A 15,344-nucleotide genomic window follows, 5' to 3' on the forward strand; every position below is an offset into this window, starting at 1 on the left:
CTTTCTCTTAATTTTTAATACCAGTTTAGGCCTCGATCCAGGAGAGCACTAAGCCCGCAAGTTGCGCTGTGCATGTGGAGAGTCCTGCTATGGTTACAGGGAGGTTTGAAACTCCGGTGGGGCGGATGTATCCATGCTTAGGGCTTACGTAGCACGCGAGAGACTAATCCCCGGACAGGACAGTTGGTGAATTGTCAGCTTGTTTAGAGGGGGAAACTGAGGCACAGAGCGATTGCATTGTCAGTTTGTGGGGAAAGGGGGAGGGAAGCCCATGTCTGACTAGCAGCAGGAGTCCCTGCACTAGAGAGTGGTGTCTGGGACCTTCTCGCATCCCTGCTGCGCCCTGGCTCACTGCCGTGCTGGACGGAGCCGTGCATGCGTTTGGCCTTGTGCAGCAGTGCTTGCGTGAACGGCCGGGCGTGCTGTCAGGCCGCAGCTCGTTGCCTGCTAAGAGAGCATTTTCCAAACTGCAGAAAGCTGAGCCCCCTTCAGGAAGATGAACCCATTATGCCTGCAGCCCCCTGGTGTGTTATTACAACTCTACTCAGCCTCATTCAGACACCATCCACGCCTCCGGCGGCGTCTTCGTGCCCTCCCTTCCCCTTAGCCGGAGCTGGGGTACTTCTACATCATATGACACTTCGGCTTTCTTCCATGCTTCGTTGAGCATCCTGGGAGAACGCGCGGAGAAGGATGGCCCAGTTCACGCTATGGAGCTATTGTTTCAGGCTCTCTGCAATTTCAGACAGTTGCTTCCACATCGTGTTTTGAATGTTTTCTTTGCATCCCTAACGCTAGAGATTTCATTTTGTAAAATAATGGAAGCTGAGCATTTGGAGAACAATTGAGAGGCCTTTGTGTAACTGTAGCATTCCCTCCACCCAGCCAGTCTGCTGGCATGCCCCATGCTTTGGGATCACTGCGTTCCAGGGAACCGCTAGCTCTCCTGACACCCAAGGCTGTTGTAGCTGCTGAATGCTGGCTGGAAGAACAGGAGCCCTGAAGCCTCCCACGGAGCTGATCACAAAACTTAGTTTCCTGAAGTCTCCTGCTATTCCTGGCCCCCGTGTCGGATGAGGCAATGAGGAGAGTGCCAGTGGGGCTGACCAAAGGGGGCAGACAGCTTTGTTCCAGCAACCGGCCATGTTATCTGGCAAAACTCGCTGCCAGGAGCGTCCGAGGGGGCAGTGGGTAAGCACAATTCTGAGTCCGGTCTGCGGACTCAGGCTGCCTGTCTAATCCTGCAGTTCTTAGGGCATGTCCGTCACCCGGGCACCTTACACTGCAAACTCCTGCAGGCGAGAACCTGTGATCATATTTGTTTATGAAGTGCCAGAGTTGTGTAATTAACTAATAATACGACTGTAAAGGGGCACCCTCGGAGTTTAGATCCAAAATGTGGATTTCATTACATGAAAAATAATGTTAAAGTTTTATATTAATGGAAATGTTTACATGAGGGGAAGTAGATTTTTTTTCCCTGATAGCTTTTTCTGTTTTTTTACCAGCTCAAAGAGAGTGGTTAAAAAAGTTTGAAAATTCACAATATTAACAAAAGATTTCAAAATGTTCTTGCTCATTTTTTCTCTGTCTTTTGACAACTAAGGTTTATGTGTGTGGGGGGGGGGAACCTCAAGGAGACTTGTTCTGTGTTTGGGATTTTCTCCCATGGGGTTCTCAGCCTAAACCCTGTAACAATGACTGGAACCAGAAAGGGAAATTAACTAGTCTGGTTTCCTTGTCCGAGCCAGCATAACCGGAGAAAGAGACACCACTGCAGCTTTTGAATGCCTTCGGTGTAGGCATTGATGGTGGTGTTAGTAACACAGGGGAGGACGTTGGGTTAGTTTGTTTCAATTACATTTATTTATTATGTCCCTTTTCAAGCTGGAAACGTGCGTGTCCGCAGGCTGCCTGAAATCTCACTGGTGCTGTAGAGAAGGGTAGGCCTGGAACCTGGGTCGTGGATGAGTGTCATTTACAGCTGTACTTCATGCCTGGCTACCAGGAGCTGGCCTCCTCTGTGACCCTGACAGGGTGGGAAGCCCCAGTGTCTGAGACTTCAAAGCACTTTCCATCCTGCGTTAACAGTCAGAAGAAGAGCTTTCCTGTTTAAAGATTAAACGCAGTCTTTAAATATTAAACAGTAAAGCTCGTCTCTCCTGATTGTGTGGCTGCTGCCGGCAGGCGGCTCAGAATTGCCAATTTTAATTAAAAAACTTTATTTTCAAATACAATTCGCCGATCCCACATCTCGGCGCACTCCTCCTCTTTCTCCAGGTGGCTGTGCTCCCAGCCGGCGGGGGGCGGCTTGCCTCTCGGAAGTGGCCTGTTTTGTTTGCTGTGTCTGTGCGCAGCTCTGGGTTTTGCTCCTTCATTTCCATCTGCCTGTGCCAAAGTGACAGTGTCTGCGAGCCCTGAAGTGTGAGCAGCCTTGTCTGGGGCTGATCAATGCCCCTGGCAGTTCCTTCCAAAACCCCAGGAAAAACAATTAAAACCCAATCGATCCTGCAGACAGCTTTGAATATGCATAAGTGCACACTTGACCTTCAGTGGTCAGGCCACCTTCCACACCGGCTGCTTAGCTAGTTTGCTCAGGTATTGCAGCCGTACCAAACGACCTTGATTAGCAAAGAAAAGTGCTATGCCTGGTGCTGATCCAAAGGGCTGAGGTGCGTGGTGCAGACTTCCTGCCTCGGCTGCTGCTCTTCCGGTTCCATTCCCTGCTTTGGTGCCCCTCCCACCGCTGACTTCCACGGGCCCAGCCACTGGGCGGAGACCGGGCTTGCAGTGTGTGAAATTGGTTGAGACACACCAGGTGGAGAATGGTCTCCGGGCTCACCTGTGCTACACCGAGCCTGGTGCCAAAGCGGGGAGCCTCATGGTGAGGCACCCAGGAGTCGTTGCAAAGGATGAAGTAGGCAGTGAAAAGCTGAGGTCCTTCCCAAGGTCTGCCAGGAGCCAAAGGGTAGCAGGTGCTATCAGCAGAGAAGGGGGGAGCTAGAGAGGAATTGTTACATTTCCTTGCTAGAGCAGGGATACATCTTCTACCTATTCAGGTGCTAGAAGGTTTAATCCTTCTGTGTCATCTGTACTGCGTTGTCCTTCTTGGAGCACAGCCATCCCTGTGCTTTCTGCGTGCCTGTCAAGCCGTGGAGAGGTTTTCAGCATCCTCTTTCCTTCCTGCTCCCCATCCCCAGTCAGGCAGAGCCCCCAAGGGGAGGGCAGCTCTCTCCTGCCAAAGTCAGTGGCTCTGCAGCCAGGCCCAGCTGGAAGGGAAGCTCCTGCCTGATTCATAGAGCTGGATTGCCTCTCTCCCAGCTCCTCCACCCTGTGACTCTGCCATTGATCCAGAGCAGGGGTGTGTGTGTGGTGAGCGAGCGATAGAAGAGGTGGGGGCAGGCTGGGGCTCCCCAGGGCTCAGCTGGAGAACCAGGTGGGATGTTGGGAGGTACAGGATCGTTCTGCAAACAGATACCGCCTTCTACCAAGCTCCCTCTGCATCCTCTCGGAGCCCCCGGCTCCCCCCTCGAACGGTCACCCCTAAGCCTGCGTGGCAGCTCCCTCTCTGTCTAGGACTGAAGTCTGTCAATGCAGTATCTTAATTGCCCCACCCCGCGTATCCCCCGGGGGCTGAGAATGCTCCCTCTGCTGCATTCCCAGTGCTGCGGGCTTGGGGAGGAGGAGAGTGCGCCTAGGAGCAGGATCTGAGCACAGCCTGCCCGTGCATGGTCAGGCAGGCTATGGCCGCTGGGCCGATTACTGCAGCTTGTATAGTACTAAAACAAGACCTGTGCTTGCTCGTGCGGCCCGTGGAGCTGGCAGATTCCCAGCATGCAGTGCGCCATCGTAATTCAAGTGCCAAGCCCACGCTGCATGCTGAGACCTGTAGTTTCCGGGGGCTGCACCTCTGTATTCATGCCGGTGGCAACAGTTTGCCCTGCTTTACGTAAACAAGCTGCCCGAGGTCACCTGGTGAACTGCAAACATGGCCGTCTTGGGCATTGTCCGATTTCCAGACAGCCCAAGAGGGGGAGCTGGGTTCCACCGGCAGGGAGCCGCCCAGCCGGCGCGAGGGGCGGGGATGAAGTACAGGCATCAATCTGACTTGCGAGCGACAGACCCAGGTCTGGGCCAGAGGGAATCTAATGAACAATAAAGATATCAGTGCATATTTGTCGAAGGCCAAGGAACCCTCCCCGTGTGTACACACAGTGTAATTTCAGTGAATTATGCATAGACTTAATTAGGAGTTTTAATTGCTAATCATCTCCCAGTAGGATTAGCAGTGTTGTCTATTAATTATCTGTGGAGCCCTGTGTTTTGCTAAGGCAGGAGTAACAGAGCGGCATGAATGGTTACATATGCCGGCAATAAATTCACTTCCAAGAACCCGCTAGGTCCCAAGGCCCAGCGAAGGCCCTGCTTGTGGGGAGGAGCCCGACACTCCTGGGCAGAGCCGCAGGGGGCAGGGGCAGTGGCAGGGCTTTCCTGGCGGGGTTCGTATTTGGCACCTGTATCTTTATCCCTGAATTCTTGCTGTGTCCACTCTCCCCGCACCTCCGTTTAGGTCACCACACACCTGCTTGTGGGGGGACAGGGAATTTATTTTATAAATCCCACCATGGTCCCTCGTCTGCTTCTGGGGCCTGGGCACCTGCAGGCAGTCAGGGGCATTGCCAGCTGCCAGGGCTGAGCTGTGAGCTGGCCAGCTGCTCTCTGAGCAAAGGTCGTGTGTGGCCATCTGCCGTCAGGGCTAGAACTTGTGACCCACCGGCTGGCAATGCCGAGAGTTTACTCTGCACAGGGTGCCCGTGCAGCTCAGCATCCGAGAGAGGGGTTTTCTCCAGGCCTGGCACCGTGCAGTTGGGACGCCAGCGAGGCAAGGTGGAGAACACCTGGCAGAGGGACTGAAATTGGAGTTGCATGGGGAAGAGGATACGGAACCCGCCATACCAACGGGCACACGTACTATAGCACACCATGCTCCTGGGCTGGGGAGACATGGTACCTGCTGTGCCAATGGGGATATGTACCATAGCACACGGTGCCCCTGGGATGGGGGGACGTGGTACCCGCTGTGCCAATGGGGATACGTACCATAGCACACGGTGCCCCTGGGCTGGGGGGATGTGGTACCCACTGATCACATGGTGCATCTGGGCTGGGGGGATGTGGTACCCACTGTGTTAATGGGGATACGTACCCTAGCACACAGTGCCTCTGGGCTGGGGGGACGTGGTACCCGCTGTGCCAAGGGGTGTGTGACACCCACTGTGCCTTTTGAACTAGGGTACCCCGCTGTGCCACCGGGACCACAGTGCTGCTGGACCAGTGCTGTCTGGTGGGTCTGAATTGGGCAGCCTGATATCCAAGGCCGTTCTTTCCATTTTGTAAGGGTCGTGAAGCAGCTTTAGCCCCTGGAAAGGGGGACCCTTCTTTCTGCGCGTCACTGCGACCACCCCACCCCCCGGCTGGCTATAGGCAGTGCCTCTGTGCCCGCCTGGCGCCCGCTGGGTTCACTGGCACCCAGCCCTGCCTTTCCACCTGTGAGCTCAGCCTGAGATTGTGGGAGAGGGTCACCCTCCCAGTAACCAGCCTTTGGGCTAGTAAGCGTGGGGGCTGGCCAGGGTGTGGTGCTGGGCTCCTTCTGGGGTGAGAGTGCCACCGCTGCAGGCCCATCAGTGTGGAGGGCAAGGAGCCAGGTGTGGTCCTGAATACCCCCCACCCCCACCCAGGAGCTGGGAATGGGCGACAGGGGCTGGATCACTTGATGATTCCCTGTTCTGTTCATTCCCTCTGGGGCACCTGGCACTGGCCACTGTCGGCAGACAGGAGACTGGGCTAGATGGACCTGTGGTCTGACCCAGTCTGGCCGTTCTGATGTTCTTAAGGCAGGTGCTCCCAGTGCAGCCGTGGGTTTCGTTCCGCGAGCTGAAGGGGATGCGCTGCTGTCAGGAGGTAATTATAGATGTGTGTGACATGGACGCTCAGCCTGGCTGTTTGCAGATTTGCATTGTCCTACCGGTTTAACTTCATTAGCCGCTCCTCCGCCCCTCTCGCCGGGAGCCAGCCCCGGGGATGGCAAGGCCCGTGTTGTGCAGCGTGTCTGGGGCAGGTGCAGAGTCCCTTGTGGTGCCAGGGTCCCTCCGGCAGGGGGAGCGGGACCAGAACCGTCTGCCCTGTGGTCAGGCATTGCCGCCAGGGAGCAGAACCGCCCGATGAAAGGCAGAGCTCCCGGCCGGTGGGAATGGGGAGCTGGCAGGGGACAGCCTTTGGGCCAGAGAGCCCCCATAGGTGGCTGAGGAGGGCACCCCCTGGGAGCGGGAGCCCAGGGTACAGTCCCCAGCTCCACTGGCTGTTGCATTATTTATCCCTGGTGGAGAGGCTGAGGGCAGCCCGGGACAGACTCGAGGCTGAGGGCAGCCCGGGACAGACTCGCCCATAGTTCCCTGCGGATGGTGGCCGGTCCCCGTTCAAACCGCTCCAGCCCCCGGCTCTCTGCTCTCTCTCAGCCCAAAGCGAGAGGCGGCGGCACCTCGGAGCTTGGGGGGCTGCTCTAGTGGGCGTGCTCAGAGCACACCTTCCGGGTCACCGTGAACAGGTGGGTGCCCAGGGGTGCAGGCACCTGCAGAGTTGGGGGGAGCCAGGCAGGGTTTGCAGGATCCCAGGGGTGTTAGGTGCCTAAGTCCTTGTGTGGATCTGGGCTTTGTACCCACAGCGCTGTGAGCTGCTTGGGGTTCTGTCCCCTTGGCCTCCCGCACAGCCTGCCAGCCGTGCAAAACCCAGCCCCGGGAGAGGCGGACGGGGGGAGGGCTAGTCAGGTGCCAATGGGCAAACCAGGGATCCAGTACTGGCGAGAGCCATGGCAAGTCCTGAGGTGCAGCGTGGAGGGTCCAGCTGCGGGGTCATCCAGGGGGTGGGGGGCCAGGAGCAGGGGCGTGGGGGAGGATCTGGGCTCAGGCCCAGCCAGCAGCCGTTGTGTGTCGCCTTGCACAGCACCCCCTGGTGCCCGGAGCGTAGCACTGCAGCTTTGTTCTCACTTCCGTTCTCACTGCCTTTGTTCTCGATTTTGTCCTTTTTCTCTGCGTGGGGGTGGCTGGTGCTGGGTGTCCCCCTCCCCTCAGGGGAGCCAGGGGGACAAACTGGTTGCAATGGCTAAGCACGTGCACAGAGATGTGTGAGGGGGAGGGGCCCTGCGTGAAAGGGTGTGGGGAGCAGAAGGGGACATTCATTGGAGGTGTATCATGGGCTCTTGGCTTCTTCCTGCCCTCCTGAGCCTAAGCCCCATAATTCCCCGCTCCATCTCTAGTGTGACAGTGCTCCCAGGCCCCCTCCTTCATTTGCACGGACGGGGGGGGCCTGTCCGCCAAAGGGGGACACACCTCCTGGAATTTTTGCAGATTCCAGCAGGAGAATCGCTGACTAGCCCAAAGCAACAGAGGGTCCTGTGGCACCTTTAAGACTAACAGAAGTATTGGGAGCATAAGCTTTTGTGGGTAAGAACCTCACTTCTTCAGATGCAAGTAATGCTCTGCAAGCAGTTGAGGTGTGAACACCACCTCCCTTGGTGTTCACACCTCAACTGCTTGCAGAGCACCTCACCCTCCCTGATTGAACTAACCTCGTTGGGAACGTGCCCGAGTGAGCCATCCCCCGACCTCCTGAGCACGTGCACCTGGCCGGACGGAGACTGGGTGCAGCCCTCAGAGCCGCCGGCCATCTGCCCTCAGAGGCTGTGGGGAGGAATGAGTGACTGTCTGAACAGCGACCCTCCCCACTCCGGTGGCCATTGCAGAATGTCCCCTCTGGGGGTCTCCCACCCCGCTCTGAGGCAGCTTGTGCTGGCCGCGGCTGGGGACAGCCCCGGGCAGGCCCTGGCACTTCTGGGGCTGATGGCTAGAGACCATGATTCGTTGTTGTTGTCGTCCCTTCATTTCTGGAGGCCCTGAACGTTGTGGCGCTGGGCACAGGGCAGGGCTGGGGGGCTCCACGGCCACTGGCGGGCGATGGAGATTCCTAAATGTCGAAGGGGCTCAGGTGGTGGAAAGCGCTGGGTCGGTGCTGGGCGTTCCCATGTCTGGGCGGATGTCTGAAACATGGCGCAATCTTGTTGGGATTAGACCAGAGCTCCGGGCTGGCTGTGACGGGGGGCATCTCAGGACGGCTGTTGTGAGAATACAAAGAACTGGGAGCGCTCCGGAGCCCCAGCCGCCCTGGCAGGCAGAGCCACTCCAGAGCCATGGCGAAGGGGCCGGCGGATGCTGCTCCCAGGCAGAAAGCACCTGCCAGCCGCACGGCGAGCTAACCCCGCTCTCTCTCTTTCAGGCATACAGCTTCGCCATGGGGAGCTGGCCGAAGAACGGCCTCTTAGACATGAACAAAGGACTCAACCTACAGCACATAGGGAGGCCCCACAGCGGGATAGGTGAGTGACGCGTGCGGGGCTCGCGGGGGCCGCACCAGCCCTGCTGGACTCTGGGGGTGGCGGGAGCCTGCCAGCCGCGGGGGCTGTTTCGCGCAGCGGGTCGGGAGGTTTGGTGCACTCGGGGCTGGGACGTTGCTGTCTCTGAAGCCCTTGAGAAAGGCTCCGGGGTAACTTTAAACCCAGGCCAGGGAAGACGTGCGCCCCACGCCCCACCCATTGGGGCGCCTCAGCAGCTTCAGAACGTGAGCTGCTGCCCGGGTGCCAATCCGTGGCCTGCACCAACTCCCCTCCGTCCACTGGGGGGCCCCCCAAGCTGCCTCTGTGGCACACACGCCGGCTCGAGGGTGTAGCCCATCTGTTACCTTCTCCCGGCGGGATCTCTCGGGCTTGGGCTTTGGTCCGCTCCCGATCCCCTCTCACTCCCCAGGCTGGGCACTGGATGCTGGGCCCTGGCTCGGTGCGTCGTCTGTGCTCTCCCGGCGAATGGCAGCTCGACGCCGTATCGGGCTGCCACTGCCTGCGGCCGGCTCTGCGGGACTTGCCGTGGGGTTGGGAAGCAGGATGCAGCTGCGTTACAGAGCCTGGGGAATTGAGCTGGTTCGTTCCCTGGTTAGCTCGCACGCGTGACGAGTTTCATGGTCGGGCACCTTGCCTCCTGGTGGACAGACCAGAACCACAGTTCAGTGTGCCTGGTTGCTCGTACTCGGAAGGGGATCAGGAAGCGCAGCAGGGCTGAGGTGCATGGGAAAGCCGTGTGTGAGGCCATGCCTGGAATAGCAGGGGGACAGGTCTGTGGGTCAGGCTGGAGGGCAGTGGCCTTGCTGTGGGTGGGAGCCCAGAGCTGGGAGAGCAAGGGGGTGGCGGCTGGACTGGGTGGAGGGGGCTCTGGGGTCGGGATTAAGGGGTATTGGCGGAGCTGTGTGTGGGCTAACAGGGGACTGCAGGTGGGGACGGCATGCCAGGGGAGCCCTGGGCTGTGGGTCGGGGTTGAGGGGTGGGCTCGCCCAGGTTGAGGCACATTGGCGGAGCTGTACAGAGGAGTGCAGCATGGCCAGTGGTATCGGCGTCTCACTGACCCCAGCAGCCCGTTGCTCCGCTCCCCCATCTTGGAGAGATGCAGCAGGTTCCAGGTCCCTGCCCTTTATCTGCCCGGCGTCCGTACGTGTCTACGCTGGCCAGGCTCTGAGATTGAGTTGGAAAAGTCACCCGCTCCCTGAGCCTTGAGGAGGCTGTTTAATATTGTTCCAAGGCTCTAACCACTAAACTCTCCAATCAATCCGAGTTAAGGAGATGAATTATTTAAAGCTCACCAGCTTTTAATTAGCAGGCTCCTTTTGAACTATGGATCTGGCTGTATTATTGACGGAGGGAGCATTAAAATTTGCTTCCTTGCCCAGTAGCACATTCGTGTCACTAGTGTGTGGGGTGGGGGAGGCCCCCAGAATATGGGGGTCTGATAAGAACCCGCTCAAGCTCGGGTGAGAGGTCACAGCCTGCTGTGGATGCGTCGCTCCTTCTCGTCACATTTCCCGAGAGGGGCTGTTTGTCTGGTGTCTCCTCTTTCCTTGATAAAGCGCCGAACACCCCTTGAATATCATCTGTCTTTGCCTTTAATTACCGTCTGCATTTATCAGAGCGTCATTAGCTGGCTGGGGTGTTTGTCTGCCCTGATGAATCGTTTAGAAAGACAGTTGTTTGTTCTCCCCCTCCCGCCAATCGCTCTGTTCTTTATTTCCCCCCGGCCTGAAGGAGGGTTTTGCGTCTCGTTTCAGCAAAGCAGCCTCCAGGTGGGAGCACAGGCTGCTGCTGTGGAGTCTGGCGTGACGCGCAGGCCCAGTGCCTGGAGTGGGAGCCAGCGTGGGCACGAAACGCGGCCACGGTGCCTTCTCAGAGCCAGGGGGTCGGGGCCCTGGGGCTGCCCTGCTGGGGGGTCGGGTCGCAGTCAGAAAGGCAGTTCTCACAGGACAGTAAGGTGGTGCCCGGCTGTGTCCCCATCCAGCCATGGTGTCCTCTCCAAGGCCTCTGTGGAGTTGCTTGGGGGAGTCCCAGTCCCTGTCCTGCCCCCACTGAGGGCCTGGGGCACCCCGCTCACGCTGGCGCAGGCCTCGCCCTAGGCACTGGGGACTCAGCTGAATAAATTGCCCCTTTTCTGAAGAGCTGCTGCTGGAAGGGGGGTGCTGGGGGTGGCCGACAAGCTGCTCATCGCAACTCCCAGTGGCAGGCAGTGAGAGAGCAGCTGCTGGCCGCGGTGCAGCTGGGAGTCTTCCAGCAAGTCTGTGCCCCCCTCGTCTTTCACAGGGCGGTGTGGACTGTGGCGACTACAAGTCCCAGCACGCAACAGGGCCTGGCCCTTCAGCTCACGGCTTGCATAGTCCCTCTGGGCTGCCCCTGCGTGGGATGCAGGGGGGCAGCCGGACTCAGTTCTCAGGTTTGCAGCTAGGGGTCGCTCGCTCCCTCGAGTTCCAGGCCTCCTGGTGTGGGGCCCTTGTCGCACACAGCCACCCCTTCCCCCATCGCCCTGGAGGGGGCAGGAGCGCGCGGTCCCCTCCCCCATCGCCCTGGAGGGGGCGGGAGCGCGCGGTCCCCTCCCCCATCGCCCTGGAGGGGGCGGGAGCGCGCGGTCCCCTCCCCCATCGCCCTGGAGGGGGCGGGAGCGCGCGGTCCCCTCCCCCATCGCCCTGGAGGGGGCGGGAGCGCGCGGTCCCCTCCCCCATCGCCCTGGAGGGGGCGGGAGCGCGCGGTCCCCTCCCCCATCGCCCTGGAGGGGGCGGGAGCGCGCGGTCCCCTCCCCCATCGCCCTGGAGGGGGCGGCAGCGCGTGAGGGGGCACTTCTGAATTAAGGAAAATAGGTTCAGGCCTGAGCTTCCCAACTTATCCCAGGTGTGTGTGGGGTTGGGCGGGAGTCAAGACAGGGTGGGTTAGTGCCTGCGGTGCTCAGGGTGGGTGAGACTCAGAAAGGGACCCCCGTCCCCTGGTTTGTACGTCTTAGCACCAAAACTGATGGCTGATGAAGCCCCCATGGGTGTCGACTGCTGACGTTTCCTGCCTTCTCCCTAGCGAGAGATCCGGCATGGAGAGCACTCCAGCTCCCCGGGCCAGGGTCTGCAGACGCCGCTCGCGATTGCAGGAGCCTCCGTCCTTGGGCACGTCACTGGAGACACCGCAAGGGGCTTTGGGGCTCAGTGGGCAGCGCTTCAGCGCTGTAGGGAGTCCCAGCCGCACCCAAATGGACCTGTCCCAGCTGAAAGCTTGACCTACGCCACTGTTGTACTCTGCAAACCTTCACCCTGCTGTGTGCGCGGCAGCTGAGGTGCTCCGGTGCCCTGCACACCTGGCGGGAGGTAGATGGATGCTGAGTGTGTGGTACTGTCCTTCCCAAGGCCTCTCGGGCGACTCTCCCATCGCACGATGGGCTGGCCCGTCATCTCACTCCGCAGTGCTCTCCGGCGTGCTCGCGGAGTACGTGGGTCGCTCTCCTAAGACCTGCTGCTTTGGGCACTGGTGTGTGGAATCTCCCCCCGCTGAGACGGCCAGGCAACGGGGGTCTCCTGCACGTGCTAAAACCTGCCTTTTAGCCCTCGTTTAATTACCGCCTAGAATAAAAGAGCAGCTCCTGTGTGCAGCCCCCTTTCCTGGAGCCGTGTTTCCAGGGGGATCCCATCGGGGAGGCCGGCAGTTCTGCTAAGACCCCAGCCCAGTTTTCCAGAGGTTTGCAACATGGACGATTTGTTTCAGAGCTGACAAGAAAATTGTAGTGAATTGCCACTTGCATGCAAACAGCAGGGAGTTTGGCCCTCTCGGTGGTACCTGTTTCCCAATTAATTCCATGTTGTTTTGTTTTCCAATTATTCGGAGACTTGCTGGGCCAACTGAAACCTGCACAACTCAGCAGAATCCTGTTTATCCTGGGCCTGATCCTGCTCGGTGCAGGGCCTTCTCCACTCGCTGGGAGTTACGGGCGCTCAGCGCCTGCCCGGTCCGGCCCTGGAGTCCATAAAGAAAGGGTAACTCGGGAAGTGTGTTCTCCAGAGTGGGGGGTGGTTCTGTGTGGGTCTCTGAGCATTGTCATGTGGGACGTGCGGCTACACATACACAAAAGGAAGTTGCAAAGCGGGAAACCCACACTCTGAGCTGGCAATGGGGCTCCACGCCAAGAGGAAGCTGCTAGTCCTGTTGTCCTACTGCCAAGGGCTAGTGAAGCATTTTATGGCCCCAGAGAGTCATGTGACCATCTTCTGGGTTTGAGCCATGGTGCCCATTGTGGTTGCTTTGGAGGAGGGGAGTGGGCAGCTGGGTACAAAAAGGGGGAAATGCCAAGGAGGAAGGTGGTGGATAAATCCTACTCCAGTCTCTTTCCCCCAGAGTCAGCTGGATGGGAGGGTCCTGCTCTGGACAACGGGGACCAAAGAACCCCTCCTGCAGACTCAGGAAAGGGACCAAAGGGAGGGAATGTCCCTGTGAGGCCCAGCGTTGATGATCTGGCTGTAAAAGCTTGCTCCAGGCCACCCCTGGACACTGAGGGCCTCACCCATCCTCTCTTCCTCTGCGTGCAGTTTTGTGCATGCAGCCACTTGCACAGGCAATAGCACTTGCATGCACGGGTGGTAGAACGTACGTGTGCAAAACCCCGTTGCATTTGCACATGGGTCCAGTCTGTGGAAGCTCAGTTTTGCATTGTAAGCTCTGTGGCGCAGGACGTGCCATTGACTGTGTGTGTGTGTTTCTCACCTTTGAGCTGATGTTTGCTCATTGTGTAACTCAAACAACTTTGGCTTACGAAGCTGACCTTGGCAAGCTAGTGCCCCGTAGGGAGGGCCGGCTGCAGTGGGGTGGGCGAGCGCCGGTCAGAGGGCCCTGTGCGTGGTTCCCCTGGTGGTGGTGCCCTCCTGGAGTGCCGATGCAGAGCAGAGTGTTGTCCCCAGGGCTGCTGGAGACCCCCATTCGGGGAGAAGCAGTGGTGAAAGCCGTCATTGTACTTGACCACTTTGTACAGCTTCGTGCTGTAGACACGCACTGGCAGCGCTGAGAGGGGCGATAGAGGGGCTCGGTGCCCACAATCCCTGGCGACGTCCAGGGGAGGGTCTCAGAGAAACAGGAGCTAACCTAAGGACAGAGAGAAAGGAATTAAACTGCTCTGTGTTTTCCTGCGAGCGGTGAAAATGACTCACGGAGAATGGCTGTAAATACAGCCGCCGGGTGACTGACTTGGTCACGGTCAAGCGTTAAACAAGCATCCGTTCCCGGCAAGGGCAGAAAGCACCTGGGCATGTCCGTGCTGGGATTCTGGATCCCAAGCCGGAGTGATGGAACGGGAGCTTTCCCTTAGGGCAGTGGCGTAACGCTGCTGACTACAGCAGAGATTACCAAGCGGCTGCCGGTCCGAGCACCGGGCACCTCTGCCGCTGCACGGACGCTGCTTCCCGGTGGCTGCAAGCTGCGTCCAGCTCTGCAGAGCCTCGTGCTTGGGAGGCCATGAACTAGAGCCACCAGTTGGCTGGGCGTGGTGGGGAAGGGTCCCTGTGATGGTGCAGCGCCAGCCTTTGGGAGCTCACAGCCAATTCCCCTTCCAGCCTGGCCGGAGCTTTATAACCCGCTCACATCTTCATGGCTTTCGTCCATAGACCACGTGGTGACCTGTGGGGTGGCCAGGGCGTGGCCCTTTGCGATATAAACCATCGGGGCTCCGGCTTGCTGGCTGGCTGTGGCCTGGCTCCACTCTAGGGCCGTGGATTCCCTAGTGCCCACTCTGCTCGTTAGCTTCCCTCTTTCCCGGCTCCCTGTCGGGTCATCTGCCCCAGGTGGTCTCTGCTTCGTTTGGTCACATGCCCCCGCAATTGGTTTAGAAACGTATCGGAAAGACCCCTGGCTCTGCTTGCCCGGCATCCTGTCTGTGGTGGTGGCCATGCACGACTCTGCGGGTAAAGCTTGTTACAGCCCGGGCTGAGTTCCCCAGTGGTTGGACACCAGGCTGCTGTGTTGGACCCAGTGTTTGCATTCCAGGTGCAAACAGGCCTAGTGGGTCTGGGCAGCATCCAGACACTGTCTCCTAGTACAGCTCTTATGCACACTCCTGGGGGAGGCACTCCCTGTCTGGTACCCCTCCTTGGGATGTGTGACCCTGCAGTCCAGCTGCCCTGGGCCCCAAGACCAGTACTGACCCCCTTCCCCCAAGTCCCCTGTAGCTTAAGCACGCCTTCTCCAGAGCTCCTGTCGCATGGGCAACTCTGGTTTGCAGTTTAGCTCTTTGGGGCCCTTGTGATAAAGGAATCCGCAGACTGTGCAAAGGAACTTCTAAACCAGACACGCTTTACTCATGGACACAGCAGAAGAGTTCCAGGTTGAGGCAAAAATAACAAACATCTGCACACCAAACCCTCCCTCCGGTCATTCGCCTTTGGGGTTTTGGGTAGTCTCCTTTCTTCCTGCCCAGTCTCCCTGTTGTCAGTGAGAGAGAGAGGCCAGGCTAAAGAAGATACAAGTTCTGGCTTCCCTCTGTCTGGTGACCCCCTGAGCAGCTTCAAAGCCCTCTCAGGTGACCAGTTGCTTAGCTCCAGTCCACCCCGGGGTGCAGACTGGGGTGGGCGCACTTGAATGGAGGACTGTCAGGATTGGGGACTCTTGACAGCTTTCCCATTGCTACCCCCTCTGCCCGGTGTAAGGACTTCTCCTCGCACCTCCTGGGTGTCCCAGCCCAAGATGGAGGCTACCGCGCGGCAGTGTAGGGCACAGCGCAAAATGGCATTCACCAAACAGAAGGGAGTTGGCAGATCGATATCGACAGCTGCAGACCCCTAGGAACTGTCACGCTGCCAGAGAGCCCTTGGGAGCGCCTGATTGTGCAGCTGCTAGTGACCCCCGTGGGTGGCCAGCGGGGGAGGTGACCGCTCCGGTGGCTTTGTCCCAGCCCATCTCACTG

At 58.7% G+C, this 15,344-nt stretch overlaps 1 protein-coding gene across 3 annotated transcripts in view; it reads left to right on the forward strand.

The window, feature by feature from the left end:
- Window positions 1-15,344, forward strand: part of ERI3 (ERI1 exoribonuclease family member 3) — a 225,557-nt gene that overhangs the window by 143,885 nt on the left and 66,328 nt on the right. For all 3 annotated transcript variants that reach the window (XM_054037792.1, XM_054037791.1, XM_054037793.1), the window contains exon 7: window positions 8,329-8,428. In XM_054037792.1, the coding sequence (XP_053893767.1) occupies window positions 8,329-8,428 (100 nt within the window). The remainder of the gene's footprint in view (window positions 1-8,328; window positions 8,429-15,344) is intronic.

This window comes from Malaclemys terrapin, chromosome 8 (assembly GCF_027887155.1).
Source record: "Malaclemys terrapin pileata isolate rMalTer1 chromosome 8, rMalTer1.hap1, whole genome shotgun sequence".
Classification (NCBI taxonomy): Eukaryota; Metazoa; Chordata; order Testudines; family Emydidae; genus Malaclemys; species Malaclemys terrapin.